General features: G+C 41.9%; 1 protein-coding gene across 2 annotated transcripts; it reads right to left on the bottom strand.

The window, feature by feature from the left end:
- Positions 1 to 12,469: 12,469 nt before the first annotated feature.
- shfl (shiftless antiviral inhibitor of ribosomal frameshifting) lies at positions 12,470 to 16,293 on the bottom strand. Of its 2 annotated transcripts, none has more exons than XM_029761895.1 (9): positions 16,119 to 16,293; positions 15,513 to 15,648; positions 14,842 to 14,891; positions 14,609 to 14,668; positions 14,244 to 14,285; positions 13,946 to 14,101; positions 13,614 to 13,717; positions 13,362 to 13,522; positions 12,470 to 13,178 (listed from the first exon to the last, which is right to left on the bottom strand). In XM_029761895.1, exons 1-9 carry the CDS (start codon positions 16,143 to 16,145, stop codon positions 12,961 to 12,963), a joined length of 954 nt encoding a protein of 317 aa, XP_029617755.1. In that variant the 5' UTR covers positions 16,146 to 16,293; the 3' UTR covers positions 12,470 to 12,960. The 2 variants fall into 2 exon arrangements, with proteins under 2 accessions (XP_029617755.1, XP_029617756.1); XM_029761896.1 differs by lacking the exon at positions 16,119 to 16,293 and adding an exon at positions 15,888 to 16,019.
- Positions 16,294 to 24,660: the final 8,367 nt, after the last annotated feature.

Raw genomic sequence — 24,660 nt, 5'->3', positions numbered from 1 at the left:
GTAAGGTGCTTGACTACCTCCACTTGAGGACCTTCTACCCATGAGTCCAACAAAGATGTCTCCTTTATATCCTGATGACACACACACACACACACACACACACACACACACACACACACACATTTTTATTTGAGAAGTACATAATATAGGCTATAGCCCAAAGCAGGCCAATTAATAATTTAATTAATAATGCTTTCAAATTTGAAACACCTACTTTTCTGCTCCAGTGGAATCGGTTGAGGGACTCCTAAAATTGGGAAATGAAATGCGTTTATTCATTCAAATTTCAATCATTTCTATAAATTATAGCCTACAAGCTCATTTTACTATGACCCCCCCCCCCCAAAAAAAACCAGACCAAATCAAAAGATATGAACGTTGAATTGACCTGAGCTTCGCCCAATGAGTCTGTGAAACTGCTGCGAGTTGGACCTCTTGATGAGGTCAGCCACGCGGAAGACCAAGCCACTCTCCAACGGATCCCTCTGTAACAATAATTGTAACAGTGAATAAGTAACAGAAGCCTTCTATCAACCATTGCCATATAAGATGTCCTAAACGTGAAACCTTAAAATAATAGCTTGAACGCAGCAGGACGCTACAACATTCGCTGCTAACCAACTAGCTATGCACCTCAGAAGAGGGACGTGCGTTTTACCTGCCAGTTTTCAATCGACCAAATATCTCCATCGTCGCTGGTTGGGGTTCCCAGGGCACAGTATACCTGCGCAAACACTGCAACAATCAAAACCACAAACTTTAAAACGTCCATGTCGGTAAATTTGAGGGAATAGATGATAGGCTGCAGGTGTTTCTTCTGTTTGAAACAAACAGATATCTATTAAGCAAAGCCAAAGTTGTAACGGGCTTTATAGTGTGGTCTCTCTCGTGTGCCTGTCAATCCGTAGCGCTGTGGTCAATTTATATTCCATTGTTTTGCTCCGCCCCTCTCTCCATATAGCGTCATATGTGCATTTTTATGAGAATAAATATTGTTTTTGACATAGCTTTGTGCGCAACTGGTGAGCAAACTCACGATTGTCTAAAGCCATCTGACCTTTTTCTCATGATGCATGTGTAGTTTCTTTCAACCCATTTGTTTTACATGGTGTGTTCGAATTGTTTACCTCTGGATAAATGATCATCCAATGAGGGCAGAACACTCAGAGGTGAGTACCATTGAGTTAGCGCAATAATCAATGATTTATTGAAGAAATATATATTGCAGTTGCAGTTGACTTGGTGAAAAAAGGCTAATGGAATCAATGTTGGACAAATCATCCCTCTCTAATGAATATATGTATTAAAAAAAGTTTCTTAGATCTTAACAGTTCTTATTCGGTAATTTCCCTCTTTCTATCTCTGTGTCAGACAGGGGCGTCATGCAACCCAAAAACCTGAGGGGGCACAAAGTATGTGAGGATGGCTGGTGGGTGGGCCAGAGAAGGGCTATAAATATAAAATCATAAAAGCTAATTTACAAAATAAACCCAGAACGCAATTATGTCATTAATTAGGAATTTATAACATTGCTTTTTTCATTATCACTAATAATTCCGATATTTGCCAATTTGGAGAATTTAGCATTTTTCAAACATCTGAAACAGCTTTTTTTCTGCAATCTAGAGCCATAAGCGTTATGCTTAATTCTATGTAAAGACAACATGGTTATTTTTCTGCATATCTAATCATACCTCTTGAGCTGTCTGTATCCTACTGACTGGTGTGTTTTTTTTAAAGAAACTAAATATGCTACTTTGCATTTCTACTAAAATCTGAGTAAAATATTGAAATGAATGAGTCTTATTCAGTACACTTAGTAATTGCTTGCTTTTCTAGTCTACCAACCTTGCCAGCAGGCATGCCAGCTGAGATAGTTAGACAAGCTACTCTAACTTGATAGCCTGAAATGTCTTCTTGGTAGGTAGTTTTGAGGTTGGGAAATTGGGAACATATCTGGGCTAGCTAAAGCCAACTTCATAAAATAGCTACAGATGTAGGATCTTAATTTGATCACTTGAAAAATTAAAGGAGAGCCGCACATTCTAGGAGCTCAGATGCAATAATTTAATAACCAAATAACCAACGTTTTGATAGACAAGCTGTCTTCACATAGTGTCAAAGGACACACAAAGGTGTCTGTAATCATGGCCGGGTGTGGCCTGATATCATTGGTTAATTCTCAGATATAAAAATAACATACCAAAAACATGAATGGATAGCATACGATCATAGATACAATTTGGCTACATAGGCCTAAAAACATTTACAATAGCAAAATCACAATAATCACAAGAATGGCTTCAGATAAAAGTCTACGTTATGACCGAAGGGAGCAAGTGTATTTAAATTAAAGATCCAGGCAGCTTCACGTTTTAACAATAAATTGTCGAAGTCACCCCCTCTCCTATGGAGGGTGACATGTTCGATGCCGATATAAAGTATGGATGAAATCGAGTGGTTTGCTTCCAAAAACGTAATTTGACCACCCTGTTGCAGCATAACTTTCCTGCAATGCAGGAAATGTAAAACTTGTAGTGTATTTGAGGTTTAAAAAGGTTTCTGAAGTCTGTCATTTCCACTTTGAAATAACAGACTTGATTTTCCCAGTCAAAAAATGTCTCATCTCCTAAAAAAATTGCATTAATTATAATCCACATAATAATTCCTATTTCCTATTGCTGCAGGATTATTTTCCTGCTGTAGTAAACTGCCTCAAATTAACATCCTACATATGTAGGTGTCTAGTAGTATTACAGAGAAACAATAACAACAAATTAAACAAAAACATGTAATGTTCTTTAATTTTTTTCCCAGGACACATCTGAGGGGGCACGTGCCCTGTGCCCCTTAAAGGCATGACACCTCTGGTGGCAGATCTGCATGTAGCATGTAGGCCTACATCTTCCATGTGTTTTATGGCATGTGTCACATAGCAGGCATAGGCTAAGGTCTATGTTAATACACACATACAATACATACATTAAAATACTGGCTGGATATACACCACAAGAAAGAACAAAATAACATGCTACACACATGTTGGTTATATCATCCCTCTAATGACAGATGTACCAATTCCAGGCTGAAGTACAGGTGCTATTGGATGTGCGTGACAAGAGCGGTTCAATCAGCACATAGCCATGTGTTTTGCATTCAATATCCCAGCCAGTCACAAAGGTCCCTAATATCCTCATTGTCTTTTTGGACATTGGGGTCAACTCTAGGGATGAATCTGTAAAATGAGATTGCTGCTCTATCCAGCTCAATCCTACCCAGGCCACAGAGGTAGTTTCAATGAAATGGCAGGTCTCACTGAGTAGCCAGTCAATCTCAGGCATGTTGCTGCCTCATGTCTAGAGGTGTGAATATGTGCCAGGAAGATCAGGCTGGCTGGGAAGATAAGTTAACTTAGCGTCTTTGACAGGATTTACTTTTTTAATATGGTTGATAGAAACAAAGAAAGTGTATGTAATAAAATGAATGTATCATTGAAGGAGAATGATTGATACAGGTGAGAGGTTATATAGAACCTGCCAGAATTACATGATAGAAGCTCAAATGTCTGTAATCAAGCTGCTTTGAAAATCAGACCCATTTGAAAATCATTCTCCATTGAAGTCATAAGGGTCAGTATCAATGGACATTGTGGATGTCATCAGGAGATAATTACATATTTCTGGAAGATAAAAAACTGAAATAAATGTTTAGTCTAGTCATCTTTATTTTTGGTTTTACAGTCCTGTTTCAGCCGTATAACTGAAACAACATTTTGGTAGCATAGCTGTGTTGTGTTTATCATATCTAGCACAGCTCAAGAGATCAGCCAAATTAGATGGAGACATAGCAGCCACGTTGTTTAGTCGTTTTTTCCCCAGCTATCTGACCTTTCAGAACCATAAAACACACAGCATTCTGCCCATCGATGCGCGCACATAATTTTTGTGACATTGTCAGGCAACCCATCTACAAAGAGCAATAAATAGCAATAAAGAATGTCAGTCTTCATGTTTTCAACATCTGGCGTCAACTTGAAAGCTTCTTTATTAGTTATTGTAATTAAATCGGAAATTAGCCTGCTAATTTGGATTGTTACGCAACCCTACCCACATCTTATAACTCTGAGGGTATTCATGAGTAAAAAAGTGTTCCTAGAATTGGACCTCATTGAAAAGTCATCCCACCTGGGCGATACATGTCAGTCATTTCTATTACAGGTACCGAGGAATGCATAGGTTAGATTGACTTCAAGCCACTTAGGATGAGAATTTATGTCAGTTCCTTCTCAACACTTCTGCCTTCAGTCTGGAATGTCACACTGCCAACTACAACGCTCCTGAGGGAGAGCATGATTAGTCCCTAGTGTTATCTCTCCTGTTCCACCAATCAAATCAAATCAAGCATTTCAGACATGGAATGCAACGCAATGTGCTTTACAGGAAAAAATCATTAATAACCTACGAAAATAAAAGCTGAAATATTTACTACACAACAAACTAAAGTGACACAAACTGAACAACTAAAAAGCACCCTAAGGAAAAGCAAAGCTTAAAGACGTTTTAACATCTCTTTTAAATATGTCCTTAGTTTCGGCCCCCCTCAGGTTCTATGGGAGGCTGTTCCAGAGGCTGGGGGCATAATAACTAAAGGCTGCCTCTCCATGCCTCCTGGTCCTAGGCTTTGGGATAGTTAAAAGGACAGTGCCAGAGGACCTGAGGGACCTACTGGGTACGTAACTTAAAAGCATGTCTGACATGTATTGGGATGAACAATCATGGATTGATTTAAAAACCAATAGAATAATCTTAAAATTAATTATAAAACTCACAGGCAGCCAGTGCAGAGACCTTAAACCGGTGTAATGGGTGCTCTCTGTCTGGTCTTGGTCAGTACCCATGCTGCAGCATTCTGTATGTTTTGTAGTTGACCAATGGCTTTTTTTGGGTAGACCAGACAGGAGAGCGTTACAGTAGTCAAGCCTGCTTGTAATAAAAGCATGGATGATGCTCTTTGTATCAGCCTGAGAGAGAAACGGCCGCACCTTGGCAATGTTCCTCATGTGGTTAAAAAGCTATTTTGGTCACATTCCTAATGTGTGATTTGATATTTTGTTCAGAATCTAAAATAAAACCTAGGTTTTTTACCTTTTGTTTTATCTTTACTGCCCTTGAATTAAAATGTGCAACTAGATTCTCTCTGTGCTTTGGCTCCAACAATAAGTACCCCAGCTGGAGGACGTTGTGAGCCATCTAAGTATTTCAATCACTAACACAGTCTAATGATTTATCTGTGGAGCTAAAACCCTCTGGTGACACAGAAATGTAAAGTTGTATATCGTCTGTGTAGCAGTGAAAATCAATGCTTTGCTTTCTGATAACGCTGCCAAGGTGTAACATATATAAACTGAACAGTAAAGGACCCAAAATCGAACTTTGTGGAACGCCACATTTGATTTGTATTTTATGTTTTATGAGTTATGTTCACCAAGGGTGACAAAAATGTCTCGACCGGTTAAATCAGTCCGAAACCAATTTATAACTGGACCAATGGCTTTCACATAACTCTCCTGGTCAATGTCAATAATACAGTTAACCAGTCCACCATCAACTATCAAGCTATTCATTTTATGTTAACAAAACATTCAATTTGATTGGTAATCATCTTTGTTTGTGCTTTTAGCATAACTCTCCCAGATGCCAACATTTCATCAAGGCACACATCTACAGAAAGGAACATTTAGTTGAGCTAAGACATTTCTCTCTGACACTTTGTGGTGATTGAAAGTAGTCAGACATCTCTGGCCGTGTTTAGGCGTGGAGTGATGAGGGAAGGGTCAGAGGATGCAGAGAGATGAGATGAGTTAGACCAGACTAGACCAAGGCTGATTGAGGATGTGATCTAAGGAGGGTCCTCAGATGATCTGAGTGTCCTGATGAGAAACACTGTCACCACTCTCCAAACGGACAGGGAATAAATTTGCCTGCTACTGTCCATATGAATTCTAGACAAAAAGGAACGACAATACCATCATGTCACTGCTCATAACCGCCTCCACAGAAATGTGTCTACAAATGTTCTGTAATTCCTTGTCTAGCAAGGCTAATACTGGTGCTATCTGGAGGCGAAAGAAACGCACACCTGTTTAGGTGATGGCTGGCAGAGCAGAACACTTGAAAAAGAAAAGGAGAGCTGCACTCTAGACGCAATCATTTAATAACCTAATAACCACCGTTTCCACAGACAAGCTGTCTTCTTCCGGGTATAGTCCAGGTGCTACATCGTATTTATGCACATACAGTACCAGTCCAAAAAGTTTGGACACGCCTACTCATTCAAGGGTTAGGCTTTATTTTTAATGTAAAATAATATTGAAGACATCAAAACTATGCAATAACAAATATGGAATCATGTAGTACGAGAGCTTACTCCAATGAGTACGTCATTCATATGACTGGGCATTTCCCTCAATGATGGATTGACTAAATCATTTGCCTGAGTGACCAGCATGTGTCTTTGAGGCATGTTTCCTCTAAAGTCCTCGACTGATTGGAAAGCAGTTAAACTCAAATCAAGCATCAGTCAGTTAGTTGGTGTGTTGCCGTATGGTACACACTCGCTCTCCACTGCAACGTGTGTGTGTGTCACAGATGGGCTAGATCTCACTACCTGTCAGACTGAGCTGTGAGGTACACAGAGCGAGTCACTGAGAGGCACCCGCCTCAATCTCCTCTCCACAGCACTAGCTACTGTGTGGTAAACTACTGACGCACTGTGGGCTTTATAATCAAGTCAACCCCTTTTCACTAAACTATTACTGTCACATTGGAAGATAAGCAGTGTTAAATCACACATGGGATGGCAAGCCACTGTATTGAGTCAATGAATGAGTTGTGTATTCAATGCTCAGCAGGATCTTGCTATTTAGTCCAACCTTCTGTTTATTATATGAAGATATCAGGGTAACACATACTGTGGTGCCATTTAAATGAAAGTAATAACGATATAACTATGTTATTTTATAGATCATTTATAAATCAGCAATAAACCTTTAATCCTTCTTCAGGGAAAAGATAACCTTGTAAATAGATTCATCCCTGAGGCATTTCCAAGCTCCTAACTGCTTTCCATATGCTTCAATTTGGCAAACAAATATTATTTCCCAGGGGCAAAGACTGTGTACAGCAGGTCTGAAATTATTGACACCCTTGATAAAGATGAGCAGTAATGACTGTATAAAATAAATTATTCAAATACTGAGCTATATTGTATGCTCAAAAAAAGTGGGAAATTATATAATATAGTAATACAATTGCTAAAAAATATATAGATTTTGCTTAACAAGTAACACCTTTTTTCTCAAAAAGGTAGGGGTCCAAATTATTGACACCCCTAACGATTCGTAAAAATAAAGTAGTCAAAAGTTTAGTATTTGGTCCCATATTCCTAGCAAACAATGAATACATCAAGCTTGTGACTCTACAAACTTGTTGGATGCATTTGCAGTTTGTTTTGGTTGTGTTTCAGATTATTTTGTGGGCAATAGAAATGAATGGGAATTAATGTATTGTGTCAGAAAATCCTGAATGACTACTGGTTTTATTGGTTTATTAGAATCCCCATTAGCTTTTGCTGAAGCAGCAGCTACTCTTCCTGGGGTCCACACAAAAACATAGAACACGACAAGTAACAAAACACTGATACACTGATAGACAAGAACGGTCACACAAATGTAAAATACAACGATATACAAACAATACAACTAAAGAACGTGTGTTATTTTTTTATTTTACCTTTATTTAACTAGGCAAAAGAACAAATTCTTATTTACAATGACGGCCTACACCGGCCAAACCCGAACAACACTGGGCCAATTGTGCGCCTCCAAATGGGGCTCCCAATCACGGCCGGTTGTGATACAGCCTGGAATCTAACCACACTGCCTGTAGTGACGCCTCTAGCACTGAAACGCAGTGCCTTAGACTGTGTTAGAGTGTGTCAGTGTGTGTCTCATTTCACAGTCCCTATTGTGCCATGAGATGTTGTTTTATAAAACATTTTTAGGTCATTTTGATGTTTGCTTGACTAATTGGAGATAGAAGGGAGTTCCATGCGATCATGGCTCTGTATAATACTGTGACGAGTCCCCTGTCTTGTGGGGTACATTTGGGTGTCTGAGCTGTATGTTATTTGATTATGCAGACAATCTGGAATTTTCATCAAAGTAATATTTCTCATAAAACCTACAAGAGAATACTTTAATCTCTCTTTAACCCTCAACAAGGAAAGATTGGCATGCATGTTGTTGATGTTATGCAGTTACTGTGCATTCGGAAAGTATTCAGACCCCTTTTCCACATTTTGTTAAGTTATTGCCTCATTCTAAAATTGATTTAACAAAATCCTTATCAATCTGCACACAATACCGCATAATGACAAAGCGAAAACAGGTTTTTAGAAATTGTTGCAAGTTAGTTATTAAAAATAAAAAACAGAAATACCTTATTTACATAAGTATTCAGACCCTTTGCTATGAGACACGAAATTGGGCTCAGGTGCATCCTGTTTCCATTGATCATCCTTGAGATGTTTCTACAACTTGATTGGAGTCCACCTGTGGTAAATTCAATTGATTGGACATGATTTGGTAACACAGTTAACAGTGCATGTCTGAGCAAAACTGCCATGTTCTGACCTGTAAAGGTGTTATTTATTAGTGTTTAGTTTGGTCAGGACGTGGCAGGGGGTATTTGTTTTATGTGGTTCATGGTGGTTGTGTGTATGTGTCCATGTAGAGAGGGGTATTTGATTTATTAGTCCAGGGTTTTGGTTATTGTTCTATGTTAGTTTATTTCTATGTTCTGTCTAGTCATTTGTATTTCTATGTTTAGTTCATTGGTGTTGGGGCCTTCAATTGGAGGCAGCTGTCTATCGTTGCCTCTGATTGAAGGTCCTATAATTAGGGGTGTGTTTGTATTGTGTGTAGTTGTATTCTGTTTCGTGCTTGTCACCTGACAGAACTGTTAGTGTCGTTTCTGTTAATTGTATACGTGTTTATTTTGTTTCTCCTTCTTATATATTAAAAAGAGAAGATGAGTATACACTTCCCTGTTGCGTCTTGGTCCTCCACACAAGACACTCGTTACAGAACTACCCACCACAACCAGACCAAGCAACAGAAGAGGGAGCAGCCAATGAAGCAGGAGGACTATAGGGAATCGTGGTCATGGGAGGAAATCCTGGCGGGAGAAGGTCCGTGGCGAAGGAACGGTGAGGACCGGGAGAAGTACGTTGGGACGAGGCTAGCAAGGAAGCCTGAGAGGCAGCTCCAATAATTTTTTGGGGGGGGCACACGGGGTGGGTGGCTGGGCAAAGGATGCCCCTGAAGCCAACACCTCGTGCTTATTATGGGGAGCACATGGAGTGGAGAGCGCCGAAGTACGAAGAGGTACGCAAGATCTTGCCCATGCGCACGCACAGTCCGGTGCGTGTGACCTCAGCCCCAAGCAAAGGCCGTGCTAGAGTGGGCATCCAGCCTGGAAGGAGGATGCCAGCCCAATACGTCTGGCCACCGGTACGCCTCCGAAGTCCAGGCTACAGGACACCTCCTCTACGCACGGCCACCATCAGGCCCCTGCATATCCCAGTCCGCCCTGTACCAGCAACCCGAACGTACAGGGCTACTACTGCCATCCAGCCAGGACGGGTTGTGCAGGAGGTGAGCTCGAGACTTCCAGTACTCACCCAAGGCCCGGTGTATCCTACTCCTGCGCCTCGTAGAAGCCCACAGGTGCGTGTCTCCAGTCTGGCTCCTCCAAAGTTTGGAACCTCCAAGACTCTTCCCAGAGCTGGCCACCCGGCCAAACTGAGCAATCGGGGGAAAAGGGCCTTGGTCAGGGAGGTGACCAAGAACCCGATAGTCACTCTGACAGAGCTCCAGAGTTCGTCTGTGGAGATCGGGGAATCTTCCAGAAGGTCAACCATCTCTGCAGCACTTCACCAATCAGGCTTTTATGGTAGAGTGGCCAGGGGGAAGCCACTCCTCAGTAAAAGGCACATGACAGCCCACTTGGAGTTTTCCAAAAAGCACCTAAAAGATTCTCAGACCATGAGAAACAAGATTCTCTGGTCTGATGAAACCAAGATTGAACTTTTTGGCACGAATGCCAAGCGTCACGTCTGGAGGAAACCTAGCACCATCTCTACGGTGAAGCATGGTGGTGGCAGCATCATGCTGTGGGGTGTTTTTCAGCAGCAGGGACTGAGAGACTAGTCAGGTTTGAGGGAAAGATGAATGGAGCAAAGTACAGAGAGATCCTTGATGAAAACCTGCTCTAGAGCACTCAGGACCTCAGAGTGGGGTAAAGGTTCACCTTCCAACAGGACAACGACCCTAAGCACACAGCCAAGACAACGCAGGAGTGGCTTCGGGACAAGTCTCTGAATGTCCTTGAGTGTCCCAGCCAGAGCCCGGACTTGAACCAGATCAAACATCTCTGGAGACCTGAAAATAGCTGTGCAGCGACATTCCCCATCCAACCTGACAGAGCTTGAGAGGATCTGCAGAGAAAAATGGGAGAAACACCCCAAATACAGGTGTGCCAAGCTTGTATTGTCATACCCAAGAAGAATCGAGGCTGTAATCGCTGCCAAAAGGTGCTTCAACAAAGTACTGAGTAAAGGGTCTGAATACTTATGTACATGTGATATTTCAGTTTTGTATTTTTTATAAATGAGAAAAAATGTCTAAAAACCTGTTTTTGCTTTGTCATTATGGGGTACTGTATGTAGATCGATGAGAAAAAAACAATTGAATCAATTTTAGAATAAGGCTGTAACGTAACAAAATGTGGAAAAAGTCAAGGTGTCTGAATACTTTCCGAATGCACGGTAAGGGCAAGGCGTGCTGCTGTTATTAAACAGCTGCAGATTTGCTAGGTTTTTCTATGCTTCATTTGACCATATTACCGGACAGTAATCAAGATGGGACATACCCCTCCCCATCTTCACAAAAACGTAGTCAATATGATAATTGACCATTCAATGATAATTCAAATCAAATCAAAGTTTATTTGTCACGTGCGCTGAATACAACAGGTGTAGACCTTACAGTGAAATGCTTACTTACAGGCTCTAACCAATAGTGCAAAAAAGGTATTAGGTGAACAATAGGTAGGTAAAGAAATAAAACAACAGTAAAAAGACAGGCTATATACAGTAGCGAGGCTATAAAAGTAGCGAGGCTACATACAGACACCGGTTAGTCAGGCTGATTGAGGTAGTATGTACATGTAGACCATCCAATGTTATACCTAGAAGTTTAGTCCCTCTGTAACTTTCTCCCTCATCATTATTTACGATTCATTAAGGATTATCCGCAATCGAGGTAGCACCCACATGAATGTAGAAGTGTTTAGAAACATATTCTATTCTTATTTACAATAAAAGTGATTCCAAAAAGACAATACATTATTTACCATTCATTTCTATTGGGCACAAAACGATCTGAAACACAACTTAAACGAACTGCAAATGCATCCAAAAGGTTTGTAGTAACAAGCTTGATGTTGTAATTATGTGCTAGGAACATGGGACCAAATACAAAACTTTTGACTATTTTATTTATAAGAATCTTTAGGGGTGTCAATAATTTTGACCACTACCTTTTTGAGAGGAAAAAAAATATTACTTGTTAAACAACATCTCTTTCTCTGAGGAATTGTATTATTAGTATAAAATAATAATTTCCCAATTTTTTTCTCCGCATACAATATAGCTCAGTATTTGAATTCTTTAGTTTACAAAGTCAATATTGCTTATCTTTGTCAATCTTTATCAATATCTTTGAACCCCACTGTAAATGTTTTTCTCAGGTTATTCTTAAACAAACAGAATAAATTGTGCTTTATTGGTGTACAGGTATCTTCTAAATTATTTACAGTGATATATTAAAATCCACAGTGGCATGTCTGTGATTTTTCCTCCTAAAAATCATAGACTGTTCTCTCTGCTATTGCACGGCAAGCGGTACCAGAGCGCCAAGTCTAGGTCCAAAAGGCTCCTTAATAGCTTCTATCCCCAAGCCATAAGCCCTCCTGAACAGTTAATCAAATGGCTACCCGGACTATTTGCATTGACCGCTTTTTTTTACCCTGCTTCTACTTGCTGTTTATTATCTATGCATAGTCACTTTACCCCTATCTACATGTACATATTACCTCAATTAACCTGTACCCCTGCACATTGACTCGGTACCGGGAACCCCTATATATAGCCTCGTTATTTTATTGTGATACGTTTTTGAATATTTTCTTATTTTTTTTTAAACTCTGCATTGCTGGTTAAGGGCTTGTAAGTAAGCATTTCATGGTAAGGTCTACACTTGTTGTATTCGGTGCATGTGACAAATACAATTTGATTTGAACCCGAGTCGTATTGAAAATGAATAATAGTAAGATTTCATAATGCATTATTTGTGGGGTTTTTTTGGGGGGGGGGACCAAAATGCATTATTTGTGTTTTATAATATATTCTTGTTCAAATTGATATGACAAATCTATTTGAACACACACATTACTAGAAAGCTAACTCCTGAATAGGTAACCAAAAGTAAAGTCAGAATTTTGGGCAGTAGCCAGTGCGGTCAATCTCCCCTTGTCATTCAGACATTAACAAAGCAGCAGCAACAACACGTGGCAACACTTCAATAAGCATAAACAAAGCCAAAAGCAAAACATGAAACTAGTTATATCATCTCACTTATATCATCTGACTGTTGTGAATGTCGAGCGGTATTTTCATGGTTTTTAAAATGAAAGGAAAGTAGAACCAATACTATGTCAGTAGGCCTATGAGATGCCATCCCAACCTAAGATAAGTGACATATCCTGATCATTGGAAGCACCATTGGGGAAGCATGGAAGCTGCTCACGACTGTTGGTCAATGGTAACATCAGTGATGCTCTAGCTGCTGCTGCTACCACTACTGTTGTCCTCTTCACTCTCCTCTCTGATGTCATCCATGATGAGGTCGTATAGGTTCTCCAGGCTTCCTTGGCTCAGGCAGGTGTTGACGGTGGAGCCGGAGCTGATGTGGATGGAGCTGGGATTGACCACGCGAGGCTTCCTGTTCCTCTGGCGACTGCGGGGGTGGACACACTCTGTCCCAGGAACATGGGGCTCTGGAATGGAAGTACAAGGCCAGTTAGTTGGCTGGAGCCAGCAGCCAGACAGACATGTAAAAGGACTCCATCTGGTGGTGCTTGTTTGTAGTAACACACTCTACAAACCACAGTACATTGCACTGTACAGCAATCCTGTGTGTGTGTGTGTGTGTGTGTGTGTATGTGTGTGCGCAGTTTAACCTTGTCTGTTGTAACAGTCCTCAGCGAGGCAGCTGTGTGGGATAGGTTTTCTGGGTCCACCTACTCCTACCCCTCCCTTGCGTGGAGGGAGAATCTCTGTTGGGATTACCAGAGTTCGGCAGGAGTAGCAGGGGGAGCCCAAATCCATCCTCCCAAAGCCCCTGATGGACAAATAAAACCAAGTGCATAGAGATTAAATAACATGTATCATTTCTCATAATCACACATGCACAGGACAGCTCCAGCGTTTACCTGAAGGTGCGTGTGCATTTGGTGCAGCAGAACTCTCCAATACCCCACATTTTGTCATAAGGGACAGGGTCATACTTCTTCTTGCACAGGTGACAGCGAGATACCTAGGAGAGATGACAGTCAGTGGAGACCCCAGTTAGTAGATGAACTGGCCATGTGAAATACACATCCTAAGACAAAGTAACAAGGTAACAGGAACACCGTTACAGACACAGGCAGGGAGAAATACGTTTGAACTATTGTGCATGGGTTTGGCATGCATATCAAACAGAGTGTACCAATGTGTGAAGACCACGGTGTATACCAGGTGGGTATGTATGGAAGAGCATTACCCTCTTCCTCTGGGGTACCCGACGCCACCAGTCCTTGTCACAGGTCTGGCAGGCAAACTGGTGCAGGACCGAGGGGGTGATATGGCGCTGGGCATTATCAAACATTCTCTTGTTCTTCTCAGTGAGAGGCAGGACCCGCAGACGCTCTCCCAGCTCCTGAAGACTCAACACACACGAGCCACACACATAAAGGCAGGGACGCACTCATGCGCACACACACCTTTCAGTTAGCCATCCACTTAACCCTTAATCTCTTTCCCCACCAGTAAAGTCGGTAAATAGCCTGTGGATGACTGACCTTGATATCATTATCGTGTTCAGGCTGTCTGCTACCTCGGGGCTGTAGGGAAGACAAATGTAAGTCATAGAATATGAAATAGTCAAGGCAACCAATTTACCAACCTGATCATCAGATTGGATATAGGACCAATGTAATATGATAGGAGTTTTATTCCCTCTTTCAGCCCTTGAACAGTGTTGTTATAATAGCTCACAAATCTATTCCCAATGTGTTATTAACCATTACCAATATGGTTATGGAATATGAAACTTCAAAATCAACAGAGATTTTTCCATTATGCTGAAATCCAGATGTGTTCTGATGAACATTGACTCTTTAACCTAACGAAAGAGGGACTAACTAACACTGTGACTGTGTTGTACCTGCTGTGCAGGAGGGACCTGAGGTTCCCTGTCCTCAGCTGTGAGTCTCTGCACCACATTCTGAAAGAGAGAGAGAGAGAGGTGGGTCAAGGGTCAGGGTACAACTGAACTATCATGTTTATGAGCACAAAGACCACATGTTCAAAGAAATACAGACCAGCCTGGATACACCCCTAAAGCCAAAGAGACACACACAATGCGACAGAGAATAGTATGGAATGTATTAATGTAACCTTGACAGCCTGATCCGTCTGTAAGCATTTTCTGTCCTCATCATCCAGCTCTGCACGGCAAGAGTAGAGAAAGAGGAAGAATCAGAGGTTAGATTGTCAACATGGCCAACCCTTTAACGCAAATAAAAAAGGTATGGTTGTTAAACCACCAGAGACCATGTCTGAATAGAGAGGTTAAAGAGGCAATCAGCAGCTGAAACAATAACAAAGTGTCTACCCCGCCCCTGTTTCTGTAAAAAATGTAGGGATGGGGCTGGAGAAATGTAGCCACTTTTAAATGTATACGCAGAGCTGTGGATGCAAGGACTGACCATCCATGATATAAAAATGACCGTGTTTTGATGCTATATAGTGTTTGTTTACATTTACTTTGTTCACAAACAATGGAGTAAAACTAGCTTATATTTTGGGTTCTGATGGGGTACAAGAATCAATGAATACATATCATAAATGCATAAGTCCAACAAATGGATGTAGCATCTGCAGATTGCCACTTTAAGGGATAGTTTCCTGGACAGATGAATCTTAGTTCTGACTAAGGGGCACATTTAATGGACAATAACCATTGAACAAGCTTTTTAGTACCGGACCCATTGTCTTGGAAAACACTCCATAGGGTTTCCTATGGTGGTATGACTGGGGTTTGCATTTACTGTAAACCATGTCTTTACCGTTGCCTTTCTTCAGTATAACTGCCCAGGTGACCATTTGGTGGTTGTTGGCATAGCGCCTCATCAGTAAGGTTGCCTTTTCCACCGCTATCTTTCCATGGAACGTCTCCCTGAACCGCCTGACACTTTTCTCCAGCTGAGTTAACAGACAAATAAAAAAGGACAATAAGAATCTAAAAAAAAAAACAGACTGGTCTCAATCATGTTGTAAATAAAATAGAAGATCGGGCACATTCAACAGGAAGATCGACAGAACATTGCAACAAATGCAAATGCAGCCTAAGGGCATGGTTTATTCAAAAACAGATCACAACACAACGCACAATGAAACACACTGCTCTTGACTGTCCTCGCTAACAACATAGGCCTACTTACAAAGTGTAATAACGCCATAGTGTTTGATGACGTTATTTAGGTTTAGGCAAACGTATGAGAAATGTAATAAAAAACATCATTCTTATCCAACGTTAAAAGTTTCACATCGACCAAAACACAAATTGAACTTTGGATCCGTAGGACTACAATACAAACAAGAAAGGCGCATTCAAATTGACCATATAAAACAGTGTTATTGGCCAAATGAAAACTAAGTTTACCGTAGCCTACCTCAAATTCATCTTGCAGACAGCTCATTTTATTGTCGTCTAGGCCTTTTCTATCCTTGTATATGTCGTTCTATGGTAACATATTTTGCAACAATGGATCTATTTCCTTGTAGCGCTGTAGTTGCAGTGTGTTGACTAACGTTAACAACTTTCACTTTGATACAATGCAGCGTTCAAAACCACTGGGAACTTTGAATAATACGATGTCAGGTCATTACGTCAGGGATCATTAGGGCGAAAAGTCGGATCTCGCGAAAGAGGCCCGAGTTCCCGAGTTGAAATTCCGAGTTGGATGACCGTTCAAATCAAATTTTCCCAGTCGGAGCTCGTTTTTAGTCCGAGTTCCCATTTATTTTGAACGCACTGAAGTCGGATTTCGGGGTTCCCAGTTCCGAGTTGTTTTGAACGTATCATTAGACTGGTCATACGTACCACGCGTCCACAGACGCCCACGCACGCCACACACAGTAAAAACCAACACACACCAACCAATGAGCACACTACCAGCTCCCGCTACTTCTTCTTCTTATTATTTGGTATCATGGCGTTTGCACATTTTGTTTGTGCATTTCGCCACCTACTGTGCGGTAGTGTATGTTCAATCACGTTATACAAAAATAAAAAGGGGTAAAAAAAATATATATATAAAAAATAACATATATATATATTCACAATATATACACAAAAATAACACACATATATATATATATATATATATATATATATACACACATTCACCACCAATCAACCCTACAACTATATAGCACTATTTCATTTTAAAAAATCTAAAAAATCTCATATAGCCAGCTGCCAGCTACAATCATTAAAAAACCCACAACCCCATTCCACTACTTTGACCCTATCTGCTCCTACACCATGCCAACGGCCTGGGAGGACGGGACAACCCCACTCAACACACCCTGTAACTCTTCTGAATTCAAATCTCATATAACCAAATACTTCTCTGCAGCTGCCACCACAACATATATGTTCTGTGATTTACATTTCATTTCTGCGGTACAGTTGATAACCATTGCTGTGAACTCTAAGAAGGCAGCCTCAAAGAAGCTCAAAACACTATGGCCTCTCCCTCTGTGCTGACACAGATCTACTACTCACTGGGATCCTCTCAGGATTCCTCACCTTTGACCCATCCGCCTCTGCTTTCTTCACTGCCTCAGCATACAACACCTTCTGCACTAGTCTCTGACCACCTCAACCTGCCTCGCTCATACCGGACACTTCCGATCCCCAGCAACATGGGCACCACTACAGTTGACACACACAACTTTACCAAAACTACACAATCCTCTGTCCAATGCCCTCCTGCACACTTCTCACATCTTGGAATCTCCCTCCTACACACTGCTGCAACATGACCATAAACATTGTACCTGAAACAGCGCAGCGGATTTGCCACAAAAGCTCAAACAGGATAACTGATATATCCTAACATGACCACGTCGGGTAAAGACTCTGACTCAAAACTCAAAAGGACTGACAGTGACTCCTCTGTTTCACCACGCTCCCCACCAGGTCTGTGTCGCACCAAACGGCGGGCTTCACAAACACCAGGAATCTTCAACTTCAATTGCCCCACCGCCACACTTAACGCTATCTCAGAAATCACTCCTTTCAATGGTGCCCTGTTCTTAAGAGCAAAGCACGAAATAGATCTTGACCCAAGTTGCGTGACATGGAGCGCCTGCTCCCTCTGGTCAGAAGAAACATAAACAAAAAGAAAAAGTCCACTTCAGGTTACCTTCACGGATTCTACTGCACCCAACTCCTTTCCCACCCATCCTGAAACCACAAATGGAAAGGGTCCACTTTCTCCAAAAATGTCACTCCTATTTAACTACAGTAGATTATTTTTATCATGTTCAACAATGTCAAGCTCTTCACCACACCTTCCACCTCACTTAACTCTCCCTCATTCACTTCAATTTCTCCTCTAGAACTCAGTCTGGCTCATGGCTCACTCTGTTTGACACCAATCATCTTCAACACCCCATCATTTTTATTGCCTTCCTCAGATTCAAATCCAACTTCTGCTTTCCTCATTCTCTTCAACCACCTCTTCCTCTTTTTCCGCCTCCATTCCTCCTCAGAAATCCACATTTCTGTGTCCCTGTCCCAATATTCCTGTTCTTGTTCCATGATTCCTCTTCAGAACCCCTTTCAAGTGAACTGTTCCAACCAGCCCCCTCTGCTTCTTCTTCTTTGTGATTGGATTGGCGGATCGCATCTAACATTTAAGGTGCATACACCACCACCTACTGTACTGGAGTGTAAGGCCAGTCACAGCCTACCAAAATGTCATTATCTTCATTAGTCCTGTTCCTCTAAGAAAGTGAAATATCACTTCCCTCCCATTTACTCCCCCCACTACACCACCCAAACTCCAACCTCGTCCAGCCTCTCTAACAGTTTCACTTAATCTCTCCCTATCTACATTACCAGTCAAAAGTTTAGACAAACCTACTCAGTCAAGGGTTTTCTTTATTTTTTTACTATTTTCTACATTGTAGAATAATAGTGGAGACATCAAAACTATTAAATAACACACATGGAATCATGTAGTAACCAAAACAGTGTTAAACAAATCAAAATATATTTTATATTCTTCAAAGTAGCCACCGTTTGCCTTGATGACAGCTTTGCACACTTAGCATTCTCTCAACCAGCTTCATGATGTAGTCAACTGGAATGCATTTTAATTAAAAGGTGTGCCTTGTTAAAAGTTCATTGTAAAATGTCTTTCCTTCTTAATGTGTTTGAGCCAATCAGTTGTGTTTTGCAAGATAAGGGTGGTATACATAATATATCCCTATTTGGTAAAACACCAAGTCCATACTATGGCAAGAACAACTCAAATAAGCAAAGAGAAATGACAGTTCATCATTACTTTAAGACATGAATGTCAGTCAATCTGGAAAGTTTCTTCAAGTGCAGTTGCAAAAACCGTCAAGCGCTATGATGAAACTGGCTCTCATGTGGACTGCCACAGGAAAGGAAGACCCAGAGTTACCTCTACTGCAGAGGATAAGTTCATTAGAGTTACCAGCCTCAGAAATTGCAGCCAAAATAAATGCTTCACAGAGTTCAAGTAACAGACACATCTCAACATCAACTCTTCAGAGGAAACAGCATGAATCAGACCTTCATGGTTGATTTGCTGCAAAGAAACCACTACTAAAGGACACCAATAATAAGAAGAGACTTGCTTGGGCCAAGAAACACGAGCACTGGACATTATAGACCAGTAGAAATCTGTCCTTTGGTCTGATGAGCCCAAATGTGAGATTTTTGGTTCCAACCGCCGTGTCGTTCTGAGATGCAGAGTAGGTGAACGGATGATCTCTGCATGTGTGGTTTCCATCGTGAACCATGGAGGAGGTGGTGTGATGCTGTGGGGGTGCTTTGCTGGTGACACTGTCTGTGATTTATTTAGAATTTAACACTTTTTTGGTTACTACATGATTCCATAAGTGTTATTTCATAGTTTTGATGTCTATTATTCTACAATGTAAGAAAAACCCTGGAATGAGTAGGTGTGTCCAAACTTTTGACTGGTATTGTACGTCATACAGTTCACAAAATATCAACACATGATCCACTGTCTCGTCCACTGAACACTCATCACACAGCCCTGTTTCATGTCTCCCTATCATCCACAACGTGGCATTCAAACCTGTGTGCCCAAACCGTAGTCTACTCTACACAGCTTCCTTTCTCCTACATCCCATACTCCCCACCTCTTTATTTACTGACCGGTGCACGTAAACAATTTTCCTCCCCTTAAAACTAGCATCCCACTGCCTTTGCCAAAGATCGAACCCTTTTGCCTGGACTTGAAGGACTTGAATTCTTTATGGCCTAGCGGGACCTGAATATCTACCCCCTCTCTCCTCACAGCACTCTTAGCTACCACATCGGCCTTCTCATTACCCTCCACACCCACATGGGCGGGAACCCAGCAAAAGCTCACCACCACTCCCATCCTCTCCAATCCCATTAACAGCACCGTCATCTCCACTAAACAAGTCTAACCTATCCGACCTGCCCATCTTCACACTGCCCAACACTGCAGCCGAATCAGAGCAGATCACCACTCTGAGTGGTTTCACCTCCTCCACCCATCTCAAACCTATAATCATGGTCATCAACTCGGCCGCATACACTGATACATAATCAGTTAACCGCGCACATACACTAACATTGAAATCTGGGATATACACCCCTGCCCCCACCCTACCACTGACTGGATCCTTTGAACTATCTGCATATATCATTAAAAACTCTACACACCATCTCACGTCACCCAATTCTCTCCTGCCCTCAATCATGTCCACATCTACACTTGGTTTAGGAAACAGCCATGGAGGAACGTTCCCCAATGCAATGGCCGGCCCTCTCCCTCTCTCCCCCCTGTCCCTCTCTCCCCTGGATCTGGCTGTGCCACTCAAGGACATTCAGAGACTTGACCCGAAGCCACTCCTGCGTTGTCTTGGGTGTGTGCTTAGGGTTGTTATCCTGTTAGAAGGTGAACCTTCTCCCCGGTCTGAGGTCCTGAGCACTCCGGAGCAGATTTTCATCAAGGATCTCACTGTACTTTGCTCCAATCATCTTTCCCTTCGATCCTGACTAGTCTCCTAGTCCCTGCCGCTGAAAAACATCCCACAGCATGATGCTGCCACCACCACCATGCTTCACCGTAGGGATGGTACCAGGTTTCCTCCAGACGTGATGCTTCGTATTCAGGACAAAGTGCTCAATCTTGGTTTCATCAGACCAGAGAATCTTGTTTCTCATGGTCTGAGAGTCTTTTAGAGGCCTTTTGGCAAACTCCAAGCGGGCTGTCATGCGCCTTTTCCTGAGGAGTGGCTTCCGTCTGGCCACTACCATAAAGGTCTGATTGGTGGAGTGCTGCAGAGATGGTTGTCCTTCTGGGAAGTTCTCCCGATCTCCACAGAAGAAATCTGGAGCTCTGTCAGAGTGACCATCAAGTTCTTAATCACCTCCCTGACCAAGGCCCTTCTCCCCCGATTGCTCAGTTTGGCCGGGTGGCCAGCTCTAGGAAGAGTTGTGGTGATTCCAAACTTCTTCCATTTAAGAATGATGGATGCCACTGTGTTCTTGGGGACCTTCAATGCTGCAGACATTTTGGTACCCTTCCCCAGATCTGTGCCTTGACACAATCCTGTCTCAGAGCTCTATGGACATTTCCTTCAACCTCATGGTTGGTTTTTGCTCTGACATGCACTTTCAACTGTGGGACCTTATATAGACAGGTGTGTGCCTTTCCATATCGTGTCAAATCAATTGAATTTACCACAGGTGGACTCCAATCAAGTTGTAGAAACATCTCAAGGATGATCAATGGAAACAGGATGCACCTGAGCTCAATTTCGAGTCTCATGGCAAAGGGTCTGAATACTTATGTAAATAAGTTATTTCTGTATTTTAAATTTGCAATTACTTCTAAAAACCTGTTTCCACTTTTTCATTATGGAGTATTGTGTGTAGATTGATGAGGGAAAAAAACAATATAATCAATTTTAGAATAAGGCCGTAACGTAACAAAATGTGGAAAAAGTCAAGGGGTCTGAATACTTTCCAAATGCACTATAGAACCCATTCCACAGAGGGTTCTACATGGCACCTAAAATGGTTCTACCTGGAACCAAAAAGGGTTATCCTATGGGAACAGCCGAATAACCCTTTTGGAACCCTTTTTTCCAAGAGTGTACCTATATCCTGACCATATATTTTCAGCCTTACGTTTTTAGCCTTCCTCCTAGAATACACCATAAACCAGGGCTTGGCCACAGACATTCTAAACCCTCATGTTAGAGACCAATCTTCCACTACTCCTGCAACTTCTTGCAACTTCCTCATCACATATTTCACATTCCCACCTCTCTTCCACACAGCCCCATCATCGGCATACAAGGCCACACCCACTCCCTGTCTCAGCTCCTTAAATATGTCATCTATCATTAGGGTGAACAACACCGGACTAACCACACTTCTCTGAGGAGTACCATTGTCCACTTCAAACCACATTGACAATTCTGACCCCACCCTCACCCGTATGACTCAATCGAACAGGAAGTCCATGATCCAGTTATACAGATGTCCCAGTCCTCCACACCTTATTATACAACCCCAACACTGCTTCCAACACACTGTCTGGTGCATGCTGAAACATCTCATAACCCTATCTTCAGGAGCAGTCTGCCCGCAGCCCTCCCGACACCCTTGGCATCTCAAACATCCATAGCTTCTCCTGACTCTCCTTTTCTCTCTAAGACATTTCCATGCTCCTTTAACTTTTCCCTACGTCTCCTCTTACTCTCATCACACAGGTGCTCACATCTATGAACCGCTGCAAACACCTCCTAGGACATTTGCCTTTTCTTCACTTGATACAGCTGTGACGTTTCCTTCTACCAACACTGGAATTTCAGCAGTTTAACCCTTCCCAATCATTTTTTAAAACATTTTCTAACCCTCACCAATTTTGGCCCCTATACCAATAGTGGAGCAAAATTCACACCATGCCTCCCCTTTCACTGTCTTAATCATTCTTCTGGCCATTGCTCTCTTCCTTTGATACTTCATGATACACACTGGAACAGTCACATCGGCAGCTGATATAATTACAGACATTACTGCCTCGGTGCACTCCTTCACAGACCCCTCCATTGATCACTTTTGTCCCACACGCTCACACAGGTACTAATATCTTCCAGTTAGCTTTCTCAAAGCACCACCTTATGTTATTTTTTTATTTTACCCGGTAAGTTGACTGAGAATACAATCTCATTTACAGCAACAACCTGGGGAATAGTTACAAGGGAGAGGAGAGGGATGAATTGTAAGCTGGGGATGATTAGGTGACCATGATGGCCAGATTGGGAATTTAGCCAATACACCAGCGTTAACACCCCTACTCTTACGATAAGTGCCATGGGATCTTTTAGTGACCACAGAGAGTCAGGACACCCGTTTAACATCCCATCCGAAAGACAGCACCTTACACAGGACAATGGCCCTGGGGCATTGGGATATTTTTTTAGACCAGAGGAAAGGGTGCCTCCTACTGGCCCTCCAACACCGTTTCCAGCACACACACACACACACACACACACACACACACACACACACACACACACACACACACACACACACACACACACACACACACACACACACACACACACACACACACACACGAGCACACACCTTACATCTAACTGGAAAATGATCACTCCTCATCACTTGCCATTCATACACACCTCCCTGCCACCGCTGCAGATACCAATGCCAAGTCAGAGCATGACTCTCTACCACTCACCACATTGATTCTCATCCCCCTCCCATCATTAACACACACTAATCCCCTGATATCCATACATTATTCAACTGTACTCCCATTGTGGTCTTCATTAAGAGTATAAAAATCACACCGTATTAGCTTTCCTACATCCTATCAATCCCTTTAACTTTGGTAACAAGGGAGGTTTGCAGGGGTTATAGAAGTTAACTATTACGTTACCCCTATTCCTACATACAGTTGAAGTCGGAAGTTTACATACACCTTAGCCAAATACATTTATACTCAGTTTTTCACAATTCCTGACATTTAATCCTAGTAAAAATTCCCTGTCTTAGGTCAGTAAGGATCACCACTTTATTTTAAGAATGTGAAATGTCAGAATAATAGTAGAGAGAATGATTTATTTCAGATTTTATTTCTTTCATCACATTCCCAGTGGGTCAGAAGTTTACACACACTCAATTAGTATTTGGTAGCATTGCCTTTAAATGGTTTAACTTTGGTCAAACGTTTCGGGTAGCCTTCCACAAGCTTCCCACAATAAATTGGGTGAATTTTGGCCAATTACTACTGACAGAGCTGGTGTAACTGAGTCAGGTTTGTAGGCCTCCTTGCTCGCACACACTTTTTCAGTTCTGCCAACAAATTTTCTATGGCTTTGTGATGGCCACTCCAATACCTTGACTTTATTTTCCTTAAGCCATTTGCCACAACTTTGGAAGTACGCTTGGGGTCATTGTCCATTTGGAAGATCCATTTGCGACCAAGCTTTAACTTCCTGACTGATGTCTTGAGATGTTGCTTCAATATATCCTTTTCATTTTCCTTCCACATGATGCCATCTATTTTGTGAAGTGCACCAGTCCCTCCTGCAGCAAAGCACCCCCACAACATGATGCTGCCACCCCCGTGCTTCACGGTTGGGATGGCGATCTTCGGCTTGCAAGCCTCCCCCTTTTTCCTCCAAACATAACTCTGGTCATTATGGCCAAACAGTTCTATTTTTGTTTCATCAGACCAGAGGACATTTTTCCAAAAAGTACGATCTTTGTCCCCATGTGCAGTTGTAAACCATAGTCTGGCTTTTTTATGCCGTTTTTGGAGCAGTGGCTTCTTCCTTGCAGGGTGGCCTTTCAGTTTATATCAATATAGGACTCGTTTTACTGTGGATATAGATACTTTTGTACCTGTTTCCTCC

This window comes from Salmo trutta, chromosome 1, assembly GCF_901001165.1.
Source record: "Salmo trutta chromosome 1, fSalTru1.1, whole genome shotgun sequence".
Classification (NCBI taxonomy): domain Eukaryota; kingdom Metazoa; phylum Chordata; class Actinopteri; order Salmoniformes; family Salmonidae; genus Salmo; species Salmo trutta.
Note: the sequence above shows the minus strand (reverse complement) of the source record. Positions and strands in the feature narration are given on the sequence as shown.

Coding starts and splice junctions, on each gene's coding strand:
- shfl (XM_029761895.1), bottom strand. CDS start 16,145: ATGAGCTGTCTGCAAGATGAATTTGAG. Junction 14,286..14,608: donor AGGTCCCTCCTGCACAGCAG/GTACAACACAGT, acceptor TCTTCCCTACAG/CCCCGAGGTAGCAGACAGCC. Junction 13,718..13,945: donor GGGTACCCCAGAGGAAGAGG/GTAATGCTCTTC, acceptor CATCTCTCCTAG/GTATCTCGCTGTCACCTGTG.